The sequence below is a fragment of the Tamandua tetradactyla genome, unplaced genomic scaffold, assembly GCF_023851605.1.
Source record: "Tamandua tetradactyla isolate mTamTet1 unplaced genomic scaffold, mTamTet1.pri scaffold_73_ctg1, whole genome shotgun sequence".
NCBI classification, from domain to species: domain Eukaryota; kingdom Metazoa; phylum Chordata; class Mammalia; order Pilosa; family Myrmecophagidae; genus Tamandua; species Tamandua tetradactyla.
The window spans coordinates 1,084,239-1,104,932 of NW_027518403.1; the positions used below are offsets into that span (position 1 = coordinate 1,084,239).

The following is a 20,694-nucleotide window of genomic DNA, read 5'->3' on the forward strand; positions in this document are numbered from 1 at the left end:
ACAGAGGAATCCAGGAGTTCTAGTAACTGGTGTATAGGAGGAAAGCATCACCTTGATGATGACTTGACTCGGACATTTTCATGGCCTCAAAACTGCAAGCTGGTAAGATAATAAATTCACATTGTAAGAAACAATGCATTTTATGTTATCTGCTTTGGGAAGCTTTGCAAATTAAACAGAGATATTCTAACCTGGCTCTGAGGTGAATGTATTTAGGATTCAATGTGTTTCCATTGCAGAGTGATGATGGAGATTTTTTTCTGGAAGAACAGGCATTTTTGCAGGAGAAATTCCTATTCAATTGCCCCTCTACATAAAAATAAATGATATAGTCCCCCCAAAAATAAAAGGAAAAAAACAACAAGGTCTCAAACAGGTACTTGTAACAAAATCATATAAGTAGTATTTTCAATAGCCAAAGGATGGAAACAACCCATTTGTCTGTCACCAAGTAAATGAGTCAATAGAATATGATGCATAAATATAATGGAACTTTATTTCTCCAAATAAATAATGAAGTTATGAGGCACAGAAATTATGGGGTAAAAACTTGAAAATGTACTTGATGAAATAAGCAAGACAAGAAGGGCAAATATTGTATGATTTCACTGATAAGACATAACTTGAAATAAATTTTCAGAGATAGTAGATTAGAGGTTATCACAGGGAGGGGCAAAAATGACTGCATTTCTTTAAAAAATATTATATGTGTATGTATATATATATATAATATATATATTATTAATAATAAAAGATGTGCCCATATGATACTATTAACTAATCCTAAAGAAAGGCACAATGAGTCTAAAAGTAAGGAAAAGTTAACTGTGCAAATACCAGCAAAATTTGAGGATGAATTAGTAAAATAATTGTTTATGCATAAATTTAGAAAAGAAAGCACAGATGCTTCAAGTCAGTATGGTTTCACTATGAACAAGTGATGACTAATATAAACTTCACTTTTTTATATGGATGGCTAATACAGAATGAAGGCAAATATCTTCACGGCTATCACACACTGGGCCATGTCCAGGGAGAGAGAGGACTCAGCTTTCTGGTCCTCAAGAAACAGTCCAGTGGAAACAATGGACTGCATGCCTGGAAAGGCTGAGAGTACAGCCCCGCGTGCAGATAAGCTAGGTCTTGTGTTTCCACTCCACTGCTCCCCAGGCCTATGGTCTGGGTGGGGTACTGTTCCTCTGACCTTTCTTAGCCTCTGACTCTTCTTATGTAGAGGGATAACAGCTAAATATGAGGAGGCATGGATGCTTACATAAGATATTAGCAGTGATAGAAAGTTTCTTGTTTACAATATATTTACCTAATTCTAAAATGTGATGAGGTGTAAAACAATATTTTTATATTACTATGTCCTGAATGTGTTATGTAATAAGAGAGCAGTTATGCAAATAAATGCACTTAGGTTCTTTAGGTCAGGATAAGGCCCAAAAGGGATGATCGCAATGGGGTTAGTCTATTCACCTTGGTTCCTGGGACTGTCTACTAGTTCAACACTTGCCCCCGTCACTCCTGGTTTTGCCAAGAAATCTGGATACTATTGTGTAAATTTCTGAGAAGAAAAGAAAAAAATTTTCTCTGTAGGCTCCAAGTTTCTTGGACTTCTGAGGACGATCAGGAATCTAGATCTCCTTTTCCCATTCACGTCCTCAATTTAAGTCCCATGTTAATGGGTAGTGAGATCAGTGACATAGTCACAATTTTTTAGCATTTAAGTTAATAATGATTTTAAGATGAAAACTCTTTCCCAAAGTGAAGTAAAATCATCAGACAAGAAAGAGACAATATCTGAGTCCTCATTGTCAGCGTTATTTCTATTGAGATAAATTTTACTCCTTCTATCTTTGAAATTTCTACTGTGACTCATGTTTTATTTAGAAGGGTACTTCTCAATTTCCAAATGTATTTAATATTTTTAGTTTTTATCATTGATTCCTAGCACAACTACCTTATATTCAGAGAACAAGCATTCAATTTAATTCCCCTGAGATATAATGAGAATAATGTTGGCCAAGATGGATTAATTTTTGTAAAAATGACATATGTACTTAGAAATAATATTTCTCCCACAGTTATATATAATAATCTCGCTCTCTATATATGTATACATTTATGTGTAGATATAAAATGTACTTATATATAGATATTTCTCTGTGAGATTTAGATGTTTTGGTGTTCCTATCTGCTATTTATTTCTGATTTTTTGACTGTTTCTATCAATTTCTGGGAGAGGAGTTTGATAATTCTCCACTCTGCCCATGCAGTTAGTGACTGCTTGCAGACGTGCAAGTATTTCCTTTATAAGGTTTGCAGCTAAGATTAACCATTGAAAACTGTGATATCACAAAAGGAGGGAGGCAAAGAGAAAGGGGGAGGGAGGGAGAGGTCTGTTGGGAAGGTTCAGAAGTAAGAAAGCTCGGGAAGTTTCCAAAGAGAAGCTATCTTTGGGAATGGCACACAGTGGTGGATCCGGTGGGGGGAGGGGCATCCTTAGAATGGGGTCGAGAGGGTGTCCACTGTGACGCGCAAGGAGCAAAGACAGGGGATTGGTTGAAGGAGGTGACATAAAGCGTCTAGGTTGCTAAAGGAGCTGCCAAACAGGAGAAACCTTAGAGTAAAACGGGCCCCCTATCCAAGACCTCCAGTTTCTCTGGTGAGTCCAGATTACCTTGCTTCATGTATCCTCCCAATCTGCTTACCTGTTGACTTACTGACCCCCTTACCTACTGAGGTGAACCCCATCCTCTCTCCAAGCTGGGCCCTGTCCTTCTTCTCTGGCCTAAATTGCTTACCAATGACCCCTGTCCCTTTCTCCTACAAGAAATCCTCTCATCCTTGCCCCTCAATTACATACACCTAAATTCTGCCCCTGGCCACACCCTCGCTTCATCCCCATTCCCAGGACGCCAACCACAGACCCCGCCTCCGATTCTCCCATCTTCTCTTGGCAGCACCTCCCCAGCGGGCCAGAATATTGGATTATCCTGGTGACTCTTCTGGTTTATCCTGCTGGGGTCTCCAGGTCATATATTCTCAAGCATAAGTCATCAATGAACATAGGTGATTTTTTCCTTTTTATTGGACTGCGTTTCACATTGTGATTTAAATCAGGTTTTTCTTGGGAGATTTGAGAGGGGTCTCCTTCCTCCTGCATACACAGGACCTCAGCTCTGGTTTCTTAACCAGCATGGATTGACTCTGGCCCAATGTGTGCAGGCAAATGTCTGTGTCTTCCAGGTCCTGCCTGCTCCACATGCAGGAAAGGTTGAAATATTTGAAATATGAAAATAAAAACTTTATAGTTTTAAAAAGAAAAGAGCTGTACATATTGTTAAGGATGTTGAATTGTATATTTTAAATTGAGGATTTATATGGTCCATGAATTATCTCTCTGAACCTGTTTTATGAAAAGGTAAGGGCCTGTTTTTTGCTCAGAGTCCCAGACATTACACTTACACTTGGAAGTTCTGAACAAGATCTTTGTTCAAGTATGTGAATCCATCCCATGCATACTTACTTCTTTCTTAAGTATATTATTCATATTTCTCAAAGTGTGACAACACTGGAAATGGTTGTATCTTCTAATTGGTATTTTCACCACTGCATGAAAAAAATATCATTCATTTACCTTCTGTGCTATGTTGTTTCTTTTGTGGTATTAGCAACTTCTGGGTCATACCTTTCCTTCTACTCCTGGGGGTTGCCTCAGGGGCATTCTTATATGTACTTCTGAAAGGAAGATGAAAAAAATATGGTTAAATTCATTCCCACTTTGGATGTGGTAGCAGTTGCTATTGATCATGCTCTACAACTCAAAATGATGACAAAAGTTGAAAAAGTATATAAAAAGGAGAGGGAAAGCATTGGAAAGCAACCAACCCAAAGAGGATTTGAGCTGCTATATCCCTGAGGCAAAGGAATCACAGTGTAGTGAGCAAAACCTTCTCACTCTTCTGAGGCCCTTTCCAGTTATAGAGGTGGGGGCATAGAATCCAGAAGGAAAATGGCAGTTGTGCTGAGCTGAGGAGGAAAGGTTAGCATTTAATCATGACAAAGTGAATGGAATTTCTACTTACAGGCAGCATATGGCAAGCAAAGGCATACAGTTAAATAGAAAAACTGATACATTACAAAATCAAACCTATCGAAAGGCTGTGAAAGTAAAGAACAGTTGATTAACATTTAAGTGAAGGAAGAAGCATAGCTAGGTGAACTGAAGAAACCAGGCATGTCCTGCCTGGGGAGTTTGCTTGGTCTGTACACTGAGATGAGGATTCTTGTAGGCAAAACTCCCCTCCTCTGGAAATATAAACCAGCAGGGCTTTAGATGTGAGGTGGGACCTGGGAGAATCACACACTCATTCCTGGGTTTCCCCATGGGGAATTTCAGAGGACTGGGAGAATAAAGGCAGCTGTTTGCTCCCTTAAGGTGTTTTGCAGACATGCCTGCATTCTGGGTCCAGAGTGTGTTCAGGAACAGGAGAGACAGAGACAGAACATTATACATATTCTTCAGGCTGCCACCAGGCAGGTTGGAAGGTGGTCCTTATTCTCTCCAGGCCTAGGACCAGGAACCCACACAGGGAGCAAAAGCTGCCTCTGCACCACATGGGGAATGGGTGAGGGAAGAGCTCATAAAGGGCTATGAGGTTTTCCTACCATTTTAAGGTTGCCTTTTTCTTGATTCAGCATTTCTTTGGTTGCTGTAAATCTTTGACTATTTCCCAGAGTTCACAGTTGGTTACTTTGGCCAGTCTCTGCCTATCTTTGAGTGTTCCTGTTGGGAGACAGGGGTTTGGACTTTTTATTCAGCCATCTTACTCATGTCACTCCATTGTCAGACAACACATCCCATGCTGCAATGTGGTCAGAAAATGTGGTTTGAAAACAGTAAGATTTTTCACTGTTATTTTGCCAGCATCTATTTTCAGATGAAGTAACTTCTTATAGTATTTCAATTACATTTATGAGAAATTATGGCTGAATTACAAAAAAAAGCTAAAGATTTTAATGTTTTCAAGTTAATTTTAGTAATTTATAGTTTCCTAAAAGGATACATTTTAAACATGTAGATTTTAAATTTAATAAGATAATGCAGCCTACAGTATATTTTGTATTGTTCTTTTAATCTGTTTTTCTCTGTCTTTTCTAAGTCTTGATTTTGAAATTTACCTTTGTTTTAGAAAGTATTGAAAGCATTTCACTGTTCTCTCTGCCTATTTCAATCATAGATGTTCAATTTTTTCTGTCATTTTTCTTGGTTTAATCCAATCATCTAGTTTTCTGTTTGATCATCTCCTCATACTTTTTTTTTTCACTTTTGTCAATGAAACCCTCATTCCTGAAAGTCTTAACCTTGTCATATAGTTTAATGGGAGCACTGAGTAGCCCATAATACATACAAATAAATGCATACAAATACATACAGATAAATTCCTTCTTCTTGGTTGGATGTTTATAATGAATGGATTTATGACATGGAGAATATGACCAGCAGAAGATGAGTTCTTCTTTCCTTTGTAAGACATGTGGTTTTCAGACTCTTTACCCAAAAGTGAAAGGTCATTGGTCACCTTAGTGTTTCAAAGTATTGAGAAATACATGATACCAACTGAAAGATTCTCTCATTCAAATCTAGCCTCCAAACCAGAGAAAGGAATTGAAAACAGAGAGAGAAGCTGGGAAAATGCATGAGATAAAAAAATGTTTTATATCTTCTGGCATGCAACAGATTATCAAGGTGGGATACGGGAGCCACCAGTGATCAGAAAACACCCTTTTATTCAGACAAAACCATCACAAAGGAGTCACTTCATGCAGATAAAAGTCTAATCCATTCCTTTTAATTTTAATATAGGGGAAATTTCTTGATGATCTTCATTCTTGTACTCTTACATTTATTTTTTCATAGATAATTAAATTCTCTTTATCTAATTCATCCTTGAGCATGTGGATAAGTTCACCCATTTTTCATTTTCCACCCCTACCCTGGCATGAACATCTGTAAAAATCCCAGGGACCATTCTGAGGTCAAACCATTTTATCCCACTTTTGGCAAAAATGGTATTAAGATCAGATGGAATACATCTCTGCTCAGTGTGTATGTGTGCACGATGTTTTGCTAGCCTTTCTCATGAGGCACTTTTTACATGGCTTTGTCTTACCTAGAAAGTCACAACTCTGTAAGAAAGAGTCCATTGACCTGCCTTGCAGAATATTTCCTTGCAGGGTAATGGTTCTTATTTACTTGTATCCACTGAATCCCTTGTGAAAAATTCATTCTAAAGCAATATTCTACATCCTTTTTCAATTTAAGGAATAATTCCTTGGTACAGATGATGTACAAAGTAAACTAATGCATCAGAAGGGTAGGTTTGGGGGCCTATATATATAAATTGCTTCACAGGTTGAAGACGTTTGATTTTGTGAAATTATTTGTGAATATGTAGGATGTGATACCACCCAATACAAAATATGGAGTTGACATGACCTATATGTCAGTGTCAAAATTTAATCAAATATAAATATCTTCCTTTCTTCATATATTTCTGTTTTCTTTCCCTTTACAAGGTTCTTACATTCAAATTTTCCTCAATATGAAAGTGCATTTTCCCTCAGCCTCCACTCCAGTTTTCAAAATTCATATATTAGAAAATATCGTCTTCCCTCATATTATATTTTAAACTAACTTTTTGCATGGTTTCATTTTCATTAGGCAGTACTTATTGATTTCTTATAGTGTCCATCATAAACCATCTGAATTGTAGTTTCAGTGATCCTGTCTGATCTAATCTAGCTAACGGTCCACTTCTGGCTTCCGCAATGACTTCCAGTCAGTTGCCCGAATGTAAAATGTATGCCCATGACTTGTTAGGGACCAGATGGTATTGATGCTTTTGTGCATTTTGTCTGTATCTTTAAGGAATGCACTGAGAGCTACTGCTCTTTTTTAAGACAGGAGCTGCTCAGTGATCTTGTATGTTTATCAAGAGCACATATTTCACTCCTTTCAGCTGTGAGGGATGATGATGAATGTGCTATAGAGTTCAGAGGTATTTTTCTAAAGAGGTTTTCATTTGTGTGAACTTGAAGCTTCACATATGGATTAGTAACAATTATGTTGCAAATTTAATAATCCCCTAAAACAGTTGCAGATTCTAGTTTTTGTGTAAATATGTTTTTCTCTTTTTGTTTTGACCATATCTCCCAGGAATTTTAAATTCTTTTGACACTATTCTGATTGGTTTAGGTTCAATACTTTGAGATGTCAAGATGAATTCTTGCCAGTGTTTGTTAAGAATAGTGCTTAGAACTAGTTAAGGATGTTATATTTTTAGTTACCTTATATATAAGGTCTTCAGTGATATGAATCTTTTATGTACTTCAAAATCTGTCATTATGTTACCTCATTTAGGTTGAAAATGAGTGTGGGAAGAATACCTCATGTTGTGATAACATATCTGTCCATACTAGCAGACTTAGAATTTTTAAAAATGAAATTTACTTACTGCTTCTCTGATTATATTCATAATATCCATCACTATATACAAAATATGGTGCATTTTCAACTCCTACAAATGAATCTTTTTGTAGTCTTACCCCCATACCCACCCAGCCCAAGCAGCCCTAATCTGTTCTCTGTCATTGTGTATTCTTTTTGCCTGTGACAGAATTTAACATATATGGAATTAATTACAAAGTGTGCATTCCTTCTGTACCTAACTTCTCTTACCTGGCACAAAGATTTTTGAGTTTCACATAGGTGGTTTCGGTATTTGTAGGTTGTTCCCTTTTATTGGTGAAAGCATAGATTATCTACTACTCTTATTGATATTTTTGTTGCATCCCGTGAACCAGCAGCAGGACTCACCTCTAAGGAAAAAATAGGGGGAGACTCAGCTGGGGCATCCACAATCCACCCCACAATGAGCCTGCTGTGACTCACGGAAAAATGCACTAAATTCCATGGCTACAGCCCTTAAGAATGTATTAGGGGAACTTACAGAGAACTGCAGCTACCTAGGGATGGACAGCCAGGTGGAAATAATTTTACTTTAAGATGTCCACACCTATGGCAACAGCTCCTTAGATTATATAGGGCTGGGGACAAAAGCATGCATATTTTTGGAAAATATCTATGCATGTGCTCTTTTCTCAAAACAAAATACACTCAGTGCAGAAAGCATTCAAGGTTATAGCAGTCAAAATTTGTCATGCTTTCAGGAAGTTATGGGGAAAGATGTCTAGGGGTATGTAGTGGGACAGGGGCGAGGTCAGTCCTCGGTGGATGCTGTATTTATCGTGTAACATGGAGTATAAAGCTTTGGTCTACATATTTCACTTAAAAGTAATTTTCTGTCTTCTTAAAAATTCATATTTTTTTCCTAAATTTAAATATCTTTATTTATTTCTTATGCAGTTTTATTGAGATATATTCACACACCATACAAAAGCTCCAAAGTATACAATCACTGGCTTACAGTACCATCACATAGTTGCCCATGCATCCTCATGATCAATTTTTGAACATTTAATCGCTCCATAAAAGAAATAAAAAGAAAACCCAAATCCTCCCATACCCCATATCCCTTCCTGTTATTGGTGTAGTACACTTGTTACTGTGAATTGCAAACTTCCAAAGTTTGCAATAGTTATATTTTCCTATATACCCCTCTACTACCAACTCCTTGTAATAGTGTCACACATTTTTTTCTAGTTCATGGAAAGAACTTTTTAATATTTGTACAGTTATTCATGGGCATTGTCTACCACAAGAGCCACTGTTATACATTCCTATGTTTCAACTTTCAACTTTCCTTCTGGGCAAAACATGACCCCAAACTTCCCCTTTCTACCACATTCACACCCTATTCAGCACTGTTAATTATTCTCACAATAACATGTACCATCACCTCTGCCCATTTCCAAATGGTTAAGCTCACCCTAGTTAAACATTTTGCACATATTAAATGATTGCCCCATTCTTTAGCCTCATTCTATATTTTATGTCTAAGAGTTTATATATTTTCAATATTTATGTCAGTGAAATTATACAGTATTTGTTCTTTTGGGTCTGACATATTTCACTCAACAAAATGACCTTTTGTTTATCCATTCATCTGTTAGTGGACACTTGGGTTGTTGCCATCTTTTGGCAATTGTGAATACTGCTGCTATGAACATCAGTGTACAAGTATCTGTTCTCATCCCTGGTTTCATGTCTTCTGGATATATCCCAAATAGTGGGATTCTGGGTTGTAAGGCAACTCTATACTTATCTTCCTGAGGAAATGTCAAATTGTCCTCCACAGCACCTGTACCATTTTACATTGCCACCAACAGTGAATAAGTGTTACAATTTCTCCATATCCTACCAAACACTTGTAGTTTTCCTTTTTTTAAATACCAGCAATTCTAGTAGGTGTGAGGTGATACCTCATTGTGGTTTTGATTTGCATTTCCTTAATAGCTAGTGAAGGTGTGCAACTTTTCATGTGCTCTTGAAGCGTCTGTATTCTCCCTTTGAAAAAAATGTATTCTCATTTCATTTTTCCCATTTTTAACTGGGTTGTGTTCCTTAATGGGTTGTGTGTCATTTTATTGTTAAGTTGCAGGATTTCTGAATATATTTTGTAGAGTTACTGTATATATTTTGGATATGAAACCCTCATAAGACATGTGGTTTACAAATATTTTCTCCCATTGAGTCAGTTGCCATTTCACCCTTTTGGCAAAGTCCTTTGAAGCACTGAAGGATTTGATTTTAAGGAGTTCCCATTTACCTATTTTTCTCTCATTGCTTGTATTTTGGGTGAAAAGTCTAAGAACTAACATCTATCACTGTGTCTTGAGGACATGTCCTTATGTTTTCTTCTAGAGGTTTTATGGTACTCATCCTTATCATTAGGTATTTGATTCATTTTGGTTTAATTTTTGTAAAATGTGTGAGATAGACATCCTCTTTCTTTGTTATGGTGGATATCCTTTTTTCCCAGCACCATTTATTGAAGAGACTTTTCTGTTTCACTTGAGTGGGCTTGGGAAACTTGTCAAATATAACTGACCAAGAAAGAAAAAAATAAGATAATAGGTAAACAACAAAGTAAAACAGAAAAAAAAAAGAAATCAATTGACCAGATTGGAAGGTCTATTTCTCAGGTTGCAATTTGAAATTCATTGATTGATATGTGCGCTGGTTTGAAAGGATGTATATCTCCTAGAAAAGCCATGTCTTAATCCTAATCCCATTTTGTAAAAGCAGCCATTTCTTCTAATCCCTATTCAGCATTGTATGCTTGAAACTGTAATTAGATCATCTCCCTGGAAATGTGATATAATCGAGAGTGATTGTTAAACTGGATTAGGTGACAACATGTCTCCACCCATTTGGGTGGGTCTTGATTAGTTTCTGAAGTCCTATAAAAGAGGAAACATTTTGGAGACTGGAAATTTGGAGAGAGCAGAGAATGCTGCAACAGCTTGAAGCAGGGAGTCCATGAGCTAGCGACCTTTGGAGATGAAGAATAAAAATGCCTCCCAGTGAGCTTCATGAAGCAGGAAACCAGGAGAAGAAGCTAGCAGATTATGCCATGTTCACCATGTGCCCTTCTGGATAAGAGAGGAACCCTGACCATGTTCACCACATGCCTTTTCAGAGCACAGAGAATAACCCTGTGTTCACCATGTGCCCTTCCACTTGACAGGGAATCTGGTTTGCTAGCTGCCAGAATGCAACACCAGAAACAGAATGGCTTTCAACAAGGGGAATTTAATAAGTTGCTAGCTTACAGTTAGAAGGCTGAGAAAATGTCCCAATTAAAACTAGTCTTTAGAAATGCCCAATCCAAGGCATCCAGGGAAAGATACCTTGGTTCAAGGAGGCCAGTGAAGTTCAGGGTTTCTCTCTGAAGTGGAAGGGCACATGGCAAATGCAGTCAGGGTTTCTCTTGAATCTGGAAAGGCACATGGTGAACATGGTCAGGGTTCCTTTCTTATCTGGAAAGGCACATGGTGAACACGGGGTCATCTGCTAGCTTCTTCTCCTGGCTTCCTGCTTCATGCCAGCAGCAGAGATCCATCTAAGGCCCTGATATGGTACCATTCCCTGAAGTCATCAGCCAGCTACATGGTTGCAGGTTGATTATATTGGATCACTTCCATCATGGAAGGGGCAGTGGTTTGTTTTACCTGGAATAGACACATACTCTAGAAATGGGTTTGCTTTCCCTGCATGCAGTGCTTCTGCCAAAACTATGCCCATGGACTTACAAAATGCCTTAACAATCATCATGGTATTCCACACACATTGCTTATGATCAAGGAAACCACTTCACAGAAAATGAAGTACGGGAATGGGCATATGCTCACAGAAATCTCTTATCTTACCATGTTCCCCATCCATAGGCAGCTGGACGGATAGAACAGTGGAGTGGCCTTGTGAAAACTCAATTATATTGCCAACTAGGTGGCAATTCCCTGCAGGACTGGGGTGATGTTCTCCAGGAAGCTCTGTATGTTCTGAATCAGCATCCACTATATGGTGCTATTTCTCTCATGGCTAGGATCCATGGGTTCAGGAACCAAGAGCTGGAAAATGGGAGTTGAACCACTCACTATTAGCCTTAGTGATCCACTAGGAAAATTTTTGAGCCTGCAACTTGGAGCTCCACTTTTCTAAAGGTTTTAGTTCTGGAAGGGGGAGTTCTTCCACCAGAAAAAAACAATAATGATTCCATTGAATTGGAATCTAAGACTACCACCTGGCCACTTTAGGCTACTCATGCCCCTGGATCAACAATTGAAGAAGGAGATTACTTTACTGGCTGGTGTGAATGACCCTATCAGGCAGAAGTAGGACTGCAACTATGCAATGGAGGCAAAGAAGAGTTTTCTTGGAATATAGGCGATCCCCTAGGGAATCTTTTAGTATTACCATGCCCTGTTATTAAAATCAATGGGAAATTGCAATGATGCAATCCGGGCAGGACTACCAATGGCTCTAAAACTTCAGGAATGAAGGTTTGGGTCACCCTACCAGGCAAAGAATCATGGCCAGCTAAAGTGTTTTCTGAGGATGAAGAGAATATAAAATGGGTATGGATGAAGTTAGTGATAAATATGAGCTATGATCACATGATCAGCTACAGAAATGAGGACTGTAACATTAAGAATATTTCTTCCTTGCTTAGTATCTGTGTATTTACATGTAAATCAAATCTTTGTTTTATTCTTTATTTTATCCTGTTTATCATATGACATAAGCAGTTTTGTTCATATTATAGCATTTAACCTATCCCCCAGAATTGTGATGAATAAATCCTTGAAAAGCTGTACATGGATGGAGTAAATTTAAAATGAGAAGCAAATGAATCTGAGTGGTGCAAGAGTTGATGTATAGTCAATTCTGTGAGTCCTAGTTTAGATCCCCTCTACAGGCTGGCAAGCCATCCTTCAATCGCTGTGGCTGGTGGCTGCTCATGGCTGCAGCTGGGCCACTTCTCCAGAGACTCATTCTCAGTTGATTGGAGTCACTTGGCCTAGAAAGGTACACTTATGTTCCCAACCTGTGCCTCCTAATAAAGGGACATATAAGACAAGACTCTATACCTCCATAGGAGACATTTCTGCCGTGCACTTTATGCTTTAGTGCCTTCCCTCCATGGGTCAAACTAAGGATGCACTTTAACCTGAGATAAAATCCTTGATTGGCTGTTTTCTCTTGCCTGTCTGGCTTTATACCATCTCTTACAGGTATTTCCTGAAGAATAGTTCCTCATTATTTCATGTGACTCTGAGTTCATTTCTCAGGGTATTTTAGCCAAAAAATAAAAAATAAAAGAAAGAACAGAAAGGGAAAGACAAAGTGATAGATAATAAATGAAATGGATGGTCATTGAAGGCCCACAGAAGAGTGATATTTGAATAACAACATGCAAAAGATGATGAAATAAGCAACTAGGATATCTGGGGGAAGAATTATCTAGGCAGAGAAACAGTGATGATAAATGCAGAAGCATATTTGGCATATTCAAGAAGCTTGCAGTGTAGCTGGATCAAGGTGAGTAAGCAGAAGAATAGTAGGAAGAGAGTTAAAAGGAAGCCAGATTCTGGAAGGCCATCTAGGATACTGAAAATTACCTCATCATTGGAGGGTTGAGCCACAGAGTGTTGGATGCAACTCAAATCTCAACAGAATTACCCTGGTTGCTAGATGGATAACAGACTGAGAGACAGCAAGAGCTGGAACTTGAATACCGATTAATGAGGCTATTGCAATAATCAAGATAGATGGAGATAGTGGCCCAGACAAAGGTAGGAACTCTGGAGGTCATGAGAAGTAGTAGTGGTCTCCAGACCACTGTTTTAGAGGAGTCAGTAATAAATGACAGAAACATTCTCATGGATCCCTATCTCAAGAAATGTTTGAAATCTGAAAATTAAAAAAAAATTGTGGCAATGAGTAAGGTCAGGATTCATTCAGAAGATCTGGAGGTCCAGTGGGTCCAGTAAGGTCCAGTAGGAATTACCAACGAGGCTTATTCTCCATCAGGGGCAACATGGTTTCAAATGCAGTGATGGAGAAACTGAGTTAAAATGAATTTTCATTAGATTTATAGTTTTCCATATCATCTTCCCTATGACACTATTCACTAAACATTTAATGAGCATATATGCTGTACCAGATGCCATGTCAGGTGATAAACTCTCTGGTAGCACCTCAACATGTGTTTTGGACATGGTAGACCATTGAATAAATGAAAGAGTGAATGAAGAGTTTGGGTGAAGTTGGGAGTAGAACGCAAGTTTGCTAACTTTTAAGCAAACTCTCCCTCTTTTACCCAATAATTCAGTAAACTCAATGTATTTTTATCTACAGATGTAACAATTTAGCATTTTAAAATGTGCCATAAAATGTAAGTTTGTATATTAGTTTGTGTAATTGGATCTGCCTCATCTAACAATTTTTATAGAGTAAGGAAATTCATGTCAAGTAAACACCTTTTAAATGACTTTGTAAAGGGATAAATTATGCCTCTATTAACTCATTTTTCCTTATATGGATCCTCTGATAAAATGCAGGTATGATTAAAATACCGACAATGCAACAGAAATCACTTCCACATCACCTTACTTGGACTCTGTTTTTTATTTGAGTCTCTTTCTATCTTTTCTTATTCTTTATATGTCATAGGAATATGGCTGTAAAGAAATTACATGATTAGTTATGTATGATATGAGCATATCAATTCAGTGGGTGACACCTTAATCAAGAAAGATATTATTCCAGAGGAATGGCCCTTGGGGTATAAGTGCAATTAATGGGAAAAAGGATAAGTAGAAGCACATAGAGTTGAGAAGGGCATAGGTTGGGAAAGAATAGCCTAAATCTTCTCTGTTCCTAACTTAATCCACTATAGCTAAGAAATGAACCTTTAGACACTGAGCCAAGGCTTCAAATCTGCCTCTTGGCACAGTTCACCTGCAGTTTGGGTTCAGATCCTTTCATCAGAGATGAGTAAAAGGAACTCTCAGCCTATCACATTCTGACTCATCAGAGATCAAACTTGCTGCAGGTTCCTTGTGATAGCCTACCCAATACCAGGGCCTGTGTTCTAGCCTTGTTAGTTGAGATTAACATCCTGCCTCACAATTCATCTCTGGTGCCTGACCCTTTGTTTAGGCCTGCTAAACCCAGGTCCTACTCATGTCCGGTCTTACTCATGGCCTTCTTGCCCCATTCGACAATACCTATGAATGATAGTTCCCCAACCTAATCCTCAAATTCTTCTAGAGTCTGAAGTCTGGCCACTGAATGATGGAGCCCTTCTCATAGATGATTACAATCTATAATCAAAGAGTTAAAAGAAATTATTTGTAAAGTCCTTTTAAATCCCAAAGCCTATTGCTCTGCTAGATGTGAACAGTTTACCCAGACACCCACTGACTTTCTGTTAATTTTGGGTCCTTTCCCAAAACTCCATATCTAGACCCTCCTTGGCTGAGTCTAAATGATGGTAGAAACAGAGAAATATGTCTGAATTATAATGCAGGGCTTGTGACAATGAATGAATTAACATAAGATCTGTAAATTTATTTGAGCCATGTGAAAAAAGAATTATTGTTTCATCATTGTTATGCAATTATAATTTATTACATTTTGACATCTGAATTAGAATTACCTGAGCCCCAAAGGGGAAAATCTCATTAAGATTTGTGTGTTATCAATAATAGAAGTAGTTTGAAAAAAATAGTGACCTTGCTAATTTCTGCATAAATATCATGTGCTTTCCAGTTTCTTCTGCAATAAACTTTTATTAAATATTGAGGACAATTTTTGAGCTTTGCAATTAGTATGACACAAGATGTAAGGAATATTAAAAAGTATTAAGATCATTCTATACTTTGCAGATCTCATTAGGATGTGATTCTCCCTGTTTATGGGATTCAGAATTTGAAGAACATGATTTACTTTTAAGAAATGGCTAGAGTGTGGCTATAAATTGTCCTTGGTGGTGGGGATAGGGAGAGCCTAAAAAATTAAAATCCACCAATAAATTGATAAATCATAATTAATCCATTATTTCTCTATTTCCTTTCACCAGATACTTCACAAAGAGTTTTAGGAAGTGGTCCATTACCTGATTGCCCTTCATGTTAAAAAATCATCCCAGCTAACTAATTATGATAGAATAACTAAAGAGAAGTCAGAGAACTCAAAGGGAGACCCCAGAAAAAGGAAATAATTTTTAAAAAACTAAATTGATTATAATGGCACTATTTTGAGGTAAAAGTTAGGGGAACTCTGATTCTAGGGCCTTCAGAGTAGTTAAAGAATTTTAAATCTCTAGATTCATCATCATTACAATCATAATCAAACTGAATTAGTACTTGATAACATTTAAAGAACTTTCACTTACTTAAATAAATTGAGTCTCTCAAAAACTGTTTAAGGAAAGTGTTATTGGTATCCTCATTTTATATATGCACAAAAGTTTCCAGGAGATTTGAGGAGTGATTGATAAAAGTGCCTCTCTGGGGCATGGCAGACCTCAGAAGAGCAGTCAGGTTTTCTGACAGCTCTAATGGCATCATTAAATTTAAGAATACATATATATACTTCCTGTACACCTACTCTGTGCTTTCAATTGTTTTAGACAGTGTACGATAAGCATTACTCCTAGTCACTGCCTTCAAAGGAAATTCAATCTCTGAGGAATCAAAACATGCACACATGCAGTATCAGTGAACTAAGACACTGCATATAGCATATGTGTGTGTAGGCATATACGAGTATAACACATAGGGATAAAATGTTTGATGTAGATTACTCACACAGGCTGTGGGGATGCAGAGATTGTAGATAATCATGACCAAATATCTGTTCAAGAGTGATTAGATTCCCCCTTTCAACTTCCATCCTTCTTTCATTCAACAAAGACTCACCCACCATTTATGAAATAACATTAAGTGTTAAAGATTTGAAGATGAAAATGACATAGAACTTTTCATCTAGATGGGGAGAAAGACAAGAAATGTATTGGTTGGCCTATGATGGAGGAGAGCACAAGTTGCCACACAGCCATGAAGAAGGAGCCACAGATCCAACCCAGGCCACAGGAGAAGCATTGTAAAGGAATTTACCCTGAACTTCATTTTTAGAGACATATAGGAATTTGTCATTGAAGAAGATGGTGACATGTTCCAGGCATGTGAAATACTGGAAGACATGAACAAACATGACTTCCTTATATATTAGCTTTGGTTTTAATGACTATACCCCTCTTCCTAGACTTACTGTGATAATCAGGGTTATTTAAAGGCAAACGATTGGTTTGGAAATAAATGAAAGCAGGAACCTAGTATCTCTCTCTTTTTTTTTTTTTTTGCCACTTTATCTCCTAGACATGATAAAGTACCCGGAACAAAGTGGAAACATACATTATGAACTATTTATTATCAGGCTTCTTTCATTCGACATAATGGTTTTAAGATCCATCAACATTGTTATTTTTAATTGCCAAGCAGTTTTCTGTTGTTTGAATATTCAATAAGCAAATTGAATAATTTGCTTGCACATTTTCTTGTTAATGGATATTTGTATTGCTTCCTCTTTGGGGCTTTTATGAATAAAGTTATGAAACTTCTTGCACAAATCTTCAATGGGCATATGATGTTTCATTTCTATTGAGTAAAAACCTAGAAGTCGCATTCCTGGATGGCAAGGTACAGGTATGAATATTTATTTTAATATTGGCCAGAACCTTATCCAAATTGGTTGAACAATTTTATATTCCCACAAACAATGTATGACTTCCAGTTGTTCCAAATCTTCACTGATATTTAGCATTGTCAAGATTTTAGTTTTAGCTATTCTAGTGGATATGCAATTGTATCTCATTGTGATTTGAAATTGCAAATCCCTGATGACAAACAATGCTGAGCACCTTATTAGCCATTCATATATTTTCTTGTATGAAATGCCTGTTAAGATCTTTTGCCAATATGTTGGGGGTTGCTTTGTATTGTTGATTTTTAGGAACTGTCTATACATTTTAAATATGAGTTTTTTGTCTGATATAAGTATTTTTGTTTCAGTGTGCAGCTTATATTCGATTACATTTATAGCATCTTCTGTTGAAGAGAAAGTCTTCATTATGATGAAGACCAATTTATCAATATTTTTCTTTTTTATTTAGTGTTACTGTTTGTGCAATAAGAAACCTTTGCCTACCCTAACTTACAAAAAAAAATTTCTGTTTTCTTCTAGATGCTTTAGAATTCTAGCTTTTTAATTTAAGTTTATGATCCATCATGAATTAGTCAATGCAGTGTTATGTAGGTGTCAAGCTTCACTTTCTCCCATTTATTTATCCAAGTGTTTCAGCTTCATTTTTTTCAATGCTCATTTCTTTTCACCATTGATTTGCTTGGGTATCTTTTCCAAAAATCATCTGACCATATAGTATCTACCTCTGGACACTGTCTTCTGTTCCACTGATCTATTTGTTCATGCTTATATGTATGCCACACTTTCTCAATTACTATAATTTCACAGTAACCTTGAAATAAGACAGTATGTCTCCTGCCTTTTTTCTTCTTTTTCATTGTTATGTGAGCATTCTAAGTTATTTGCTTTTCCATAAATATTTTTAATTAAATTGCCATTTTCTGCAAGAAAAAAACCCTTTTAGTACTTATTAGAATTGCATCAGCTCTAGATAATCCATTTGAACATTTGAATAAAATGGATATATTAACAACATTGATTCTTCTAAACCAGGAATATAGTCTATCTCTCCATTTATTTATTCTTTAATTCTGCTCTGAAATGCTTTGCAGTTTTTAGTATGTTTTTAGTATGTAGGTCTAACAATCTTTTGGTACATCTATTCAGAACTATTTTATGTTTTTTATGCTTTTTAAAATGTATTTTTAAAGTTATTTTCCAATTTTTTTCAGCTTGTCTGTAGAAGTACAATTCACTTTTGTATACTAGACCTTGTATACTAAACTTTTGTATCATGAAACCTTGATGAACTTTATTTGGGCAGCTCTTTTGTAGAACACTGAATATCATCTGTGAATAAAGAAAATTTAACTTCTTTCTTTCTACACTTCATAAGTTTTTCTTGTTTTATTTCATTTGCTAGAACATAGAGTACATGTTGACTATAAATGGTTAAAGTGTCTATACTTGCCTTGCTCCTAATCTTAGAAGGCAAATGTTCAATATATTATGTTTCAAAATGATTTAAGTTGTAGGTGTTTTTTTATAGATGTCTTTTTCTCAGATTGAGAAAGTACCCTTTATTCCTTATTTAATGATAGGTTTTCTTTTGAATGGGTGTAGAAATTTACCTGAAATATTTTTGCACCTATTGAGGTGATCATATGACTTTTCTCCTTTAACTTCTTAATATTTGATTATTTTGTTTAGAAATATTAAAATAGACTTGCAGTCCCATAATAAATGCCACTTGGCATAATGTATTATCCTTTTTATATATTAGTGGATTTGATTCACAAATACTTTGTAAAATATTTTTATACCTATGTTTATGAGGGATATTGGTCTGTGGATTTCATGTAAAGAACCTGACCGATAAATGTTGTCAGAACTGTGCTGTTTCTTTTTTTTTTTTTTGAAGTTTTCAATACTATTTAAGACAGTTTTCAGTTTATTAGAACAAGCATGCATATATTTTTTATTAACCGAAAGAAAAAAAAATTAACACAACATTTAGAAATCATACCATTCTACATATGCACTCCGTAATTCTTAACATCATCACATAGATGCATGATCATCGTTTCTTAGTACATTTGCATCGGTTTAGAGGAACTACCAACACAACAGAAAAAGATATAAAATGTTAATATAGAGAAAAGAAATAAAAGTAGTAATAATAGTAAAAAAAAAAAACCCTATAGCTCAGATGCAGCTTCATTCAGTGTTTTTTTTTTTATTATTTTTTTATTAACGGAAAGAAAAAAAAAAGAAATTAACACAACATTTAGAAATCATACCATTCTACATATGCACTCAGTAATTCTTAACATCATCACATAGATGCATGATCATTGTTTCTTAGTACATTTGCATCGGTTTAGAGGAACTAGCAACACAACAGAAAAAGATATAAAATGTTAATATAAAGAAAAGAAATAAAAGTAGTAGTAATAGTAAAAAACAACAACAACAAACAAACCAACAAGCAAACAAAAACAAAAAAAACCCTATAGCTCAGATGCAGCTTCATTCAGTATTTTAACATGATTACTTTACAATTAGGTATTATTGTGCTGTCCATTTTTCAGTTTTTGTATCTAGTCCTGTTGCACAGTCTGTATCCCTTCAGCTCCAATTACCCATTATCTTACCCTGTTTCTAACTACTGCTGGACTCTGTTACCAATGACATATTTCAAGTTTATTCTCGAATGTCCGTTCACATCAGTGGGACCATGCAGTATTTGTCCTTTAGTTTTTGGCTGGACTCACTCAGCATAATATTCTCTAGGTCCATCCATGTTATTACATGCTTCATAAGTTTATTTTGTCTTAAAGCTGCATAATATTCCATCGTATGTATATACCACAGTTTGTTTAGTCATTCTTCTGTTGATGGAGATTTTGGCTGTTTCCATCTCTTTGCAATTGTAAATAACGCTGCTATAAACATTGGTGTGCAAATGTCCGTTTGTGTCTTTGCCCTTAAGTCCTTTGAGTAGATACCTAGCAATGGTATTGCTGGGTCGTATGGCAATTCTATATTCAGCTTTTTGAGGAACGGCCAAACTGCCTTCCACAGTGGTTGCACCATTTTATATTCCCACCAACAGTGGATAAGTGTGCCTCTTTCTCCACATCCTCTCCAGCACTTGTCATTTTCTGTTTTGTTGATAATGGCCATTCTGGTGGGTGTGAGATGATATCTCATTGTGGTTTTGATTTGCATTTCTCTAATGGCCAGGGACATTGAGCATCTCTTCATGTGCCTCTTGACCATCCATATTTCCTCTTCTGGTAGGTGTCTGTTCAAGTCTTTTTCCCATTTTGTAATTGGGTTGGCTGTCTTTTTGTTGTTGAGTTGAACAATCTCTTTATAAATTCTGGATACTAGACCTTTATCTGATATGTCATTTCCAAATATTATCTCCCATTGTGTAGGCTGTC

At 36.4% G+C, this 20,694-nt stretch overlaps 1 protein-coding gene and 1 long non-coding RNA gene across 5 annotated transcripts in view; one reads left to right on the top strand and one right to left on the bottom strand.

Moving 5' to 3' along the window:
- The window catches only part of LOC143673280 (GREB1-like protein), a 79,459-nt gene that overhangs the window by 5,990 nt on the left and 52,775 nt on the right, over positions 1-20,694 (bottom strand). Inside the window, exons 5-6 of the mRNA XM_077147601.1 lie at positions 4,678-4,795; positions 3,647-3,747 (exon numbers count right to left, since the gene is read on the bottom strand). Of these exons, the coding sequence (XP_077003716.1) occupies positions 4,704-4,795 (92 nt within the window). The 3' untranslated portion in view covers positions 3,647-3,747; positions 4,678-4,703. The remainder of the gene's footprint in view (positions 1-3,646; positions 3,748-4,677; positions 4,796-20,694) is intronic.
- The window catches only part of LOC143673281 (uncharacterized), a 32,142-nt gene continuing 13,844 nt past the window's right edge, over positions 2,397-20,694 (top strand). The window contains exons 1-2 of one of the 4 annotated variants that reach the window (XR_013170297.1): positions 2,397-2,671; positions 2,970-3,078. This is a non-coding gene — a long non-coding RNA (uncharacterized LOC143673281). The remainder of the gene's footprint in view (positions 2,672-2,969; positions 3,079-20,694) is intronic. The other 3 variants (XR_013170299.1, XR_013170298.1, XR_013170296.1) reach the window with 3 other exon arrangements.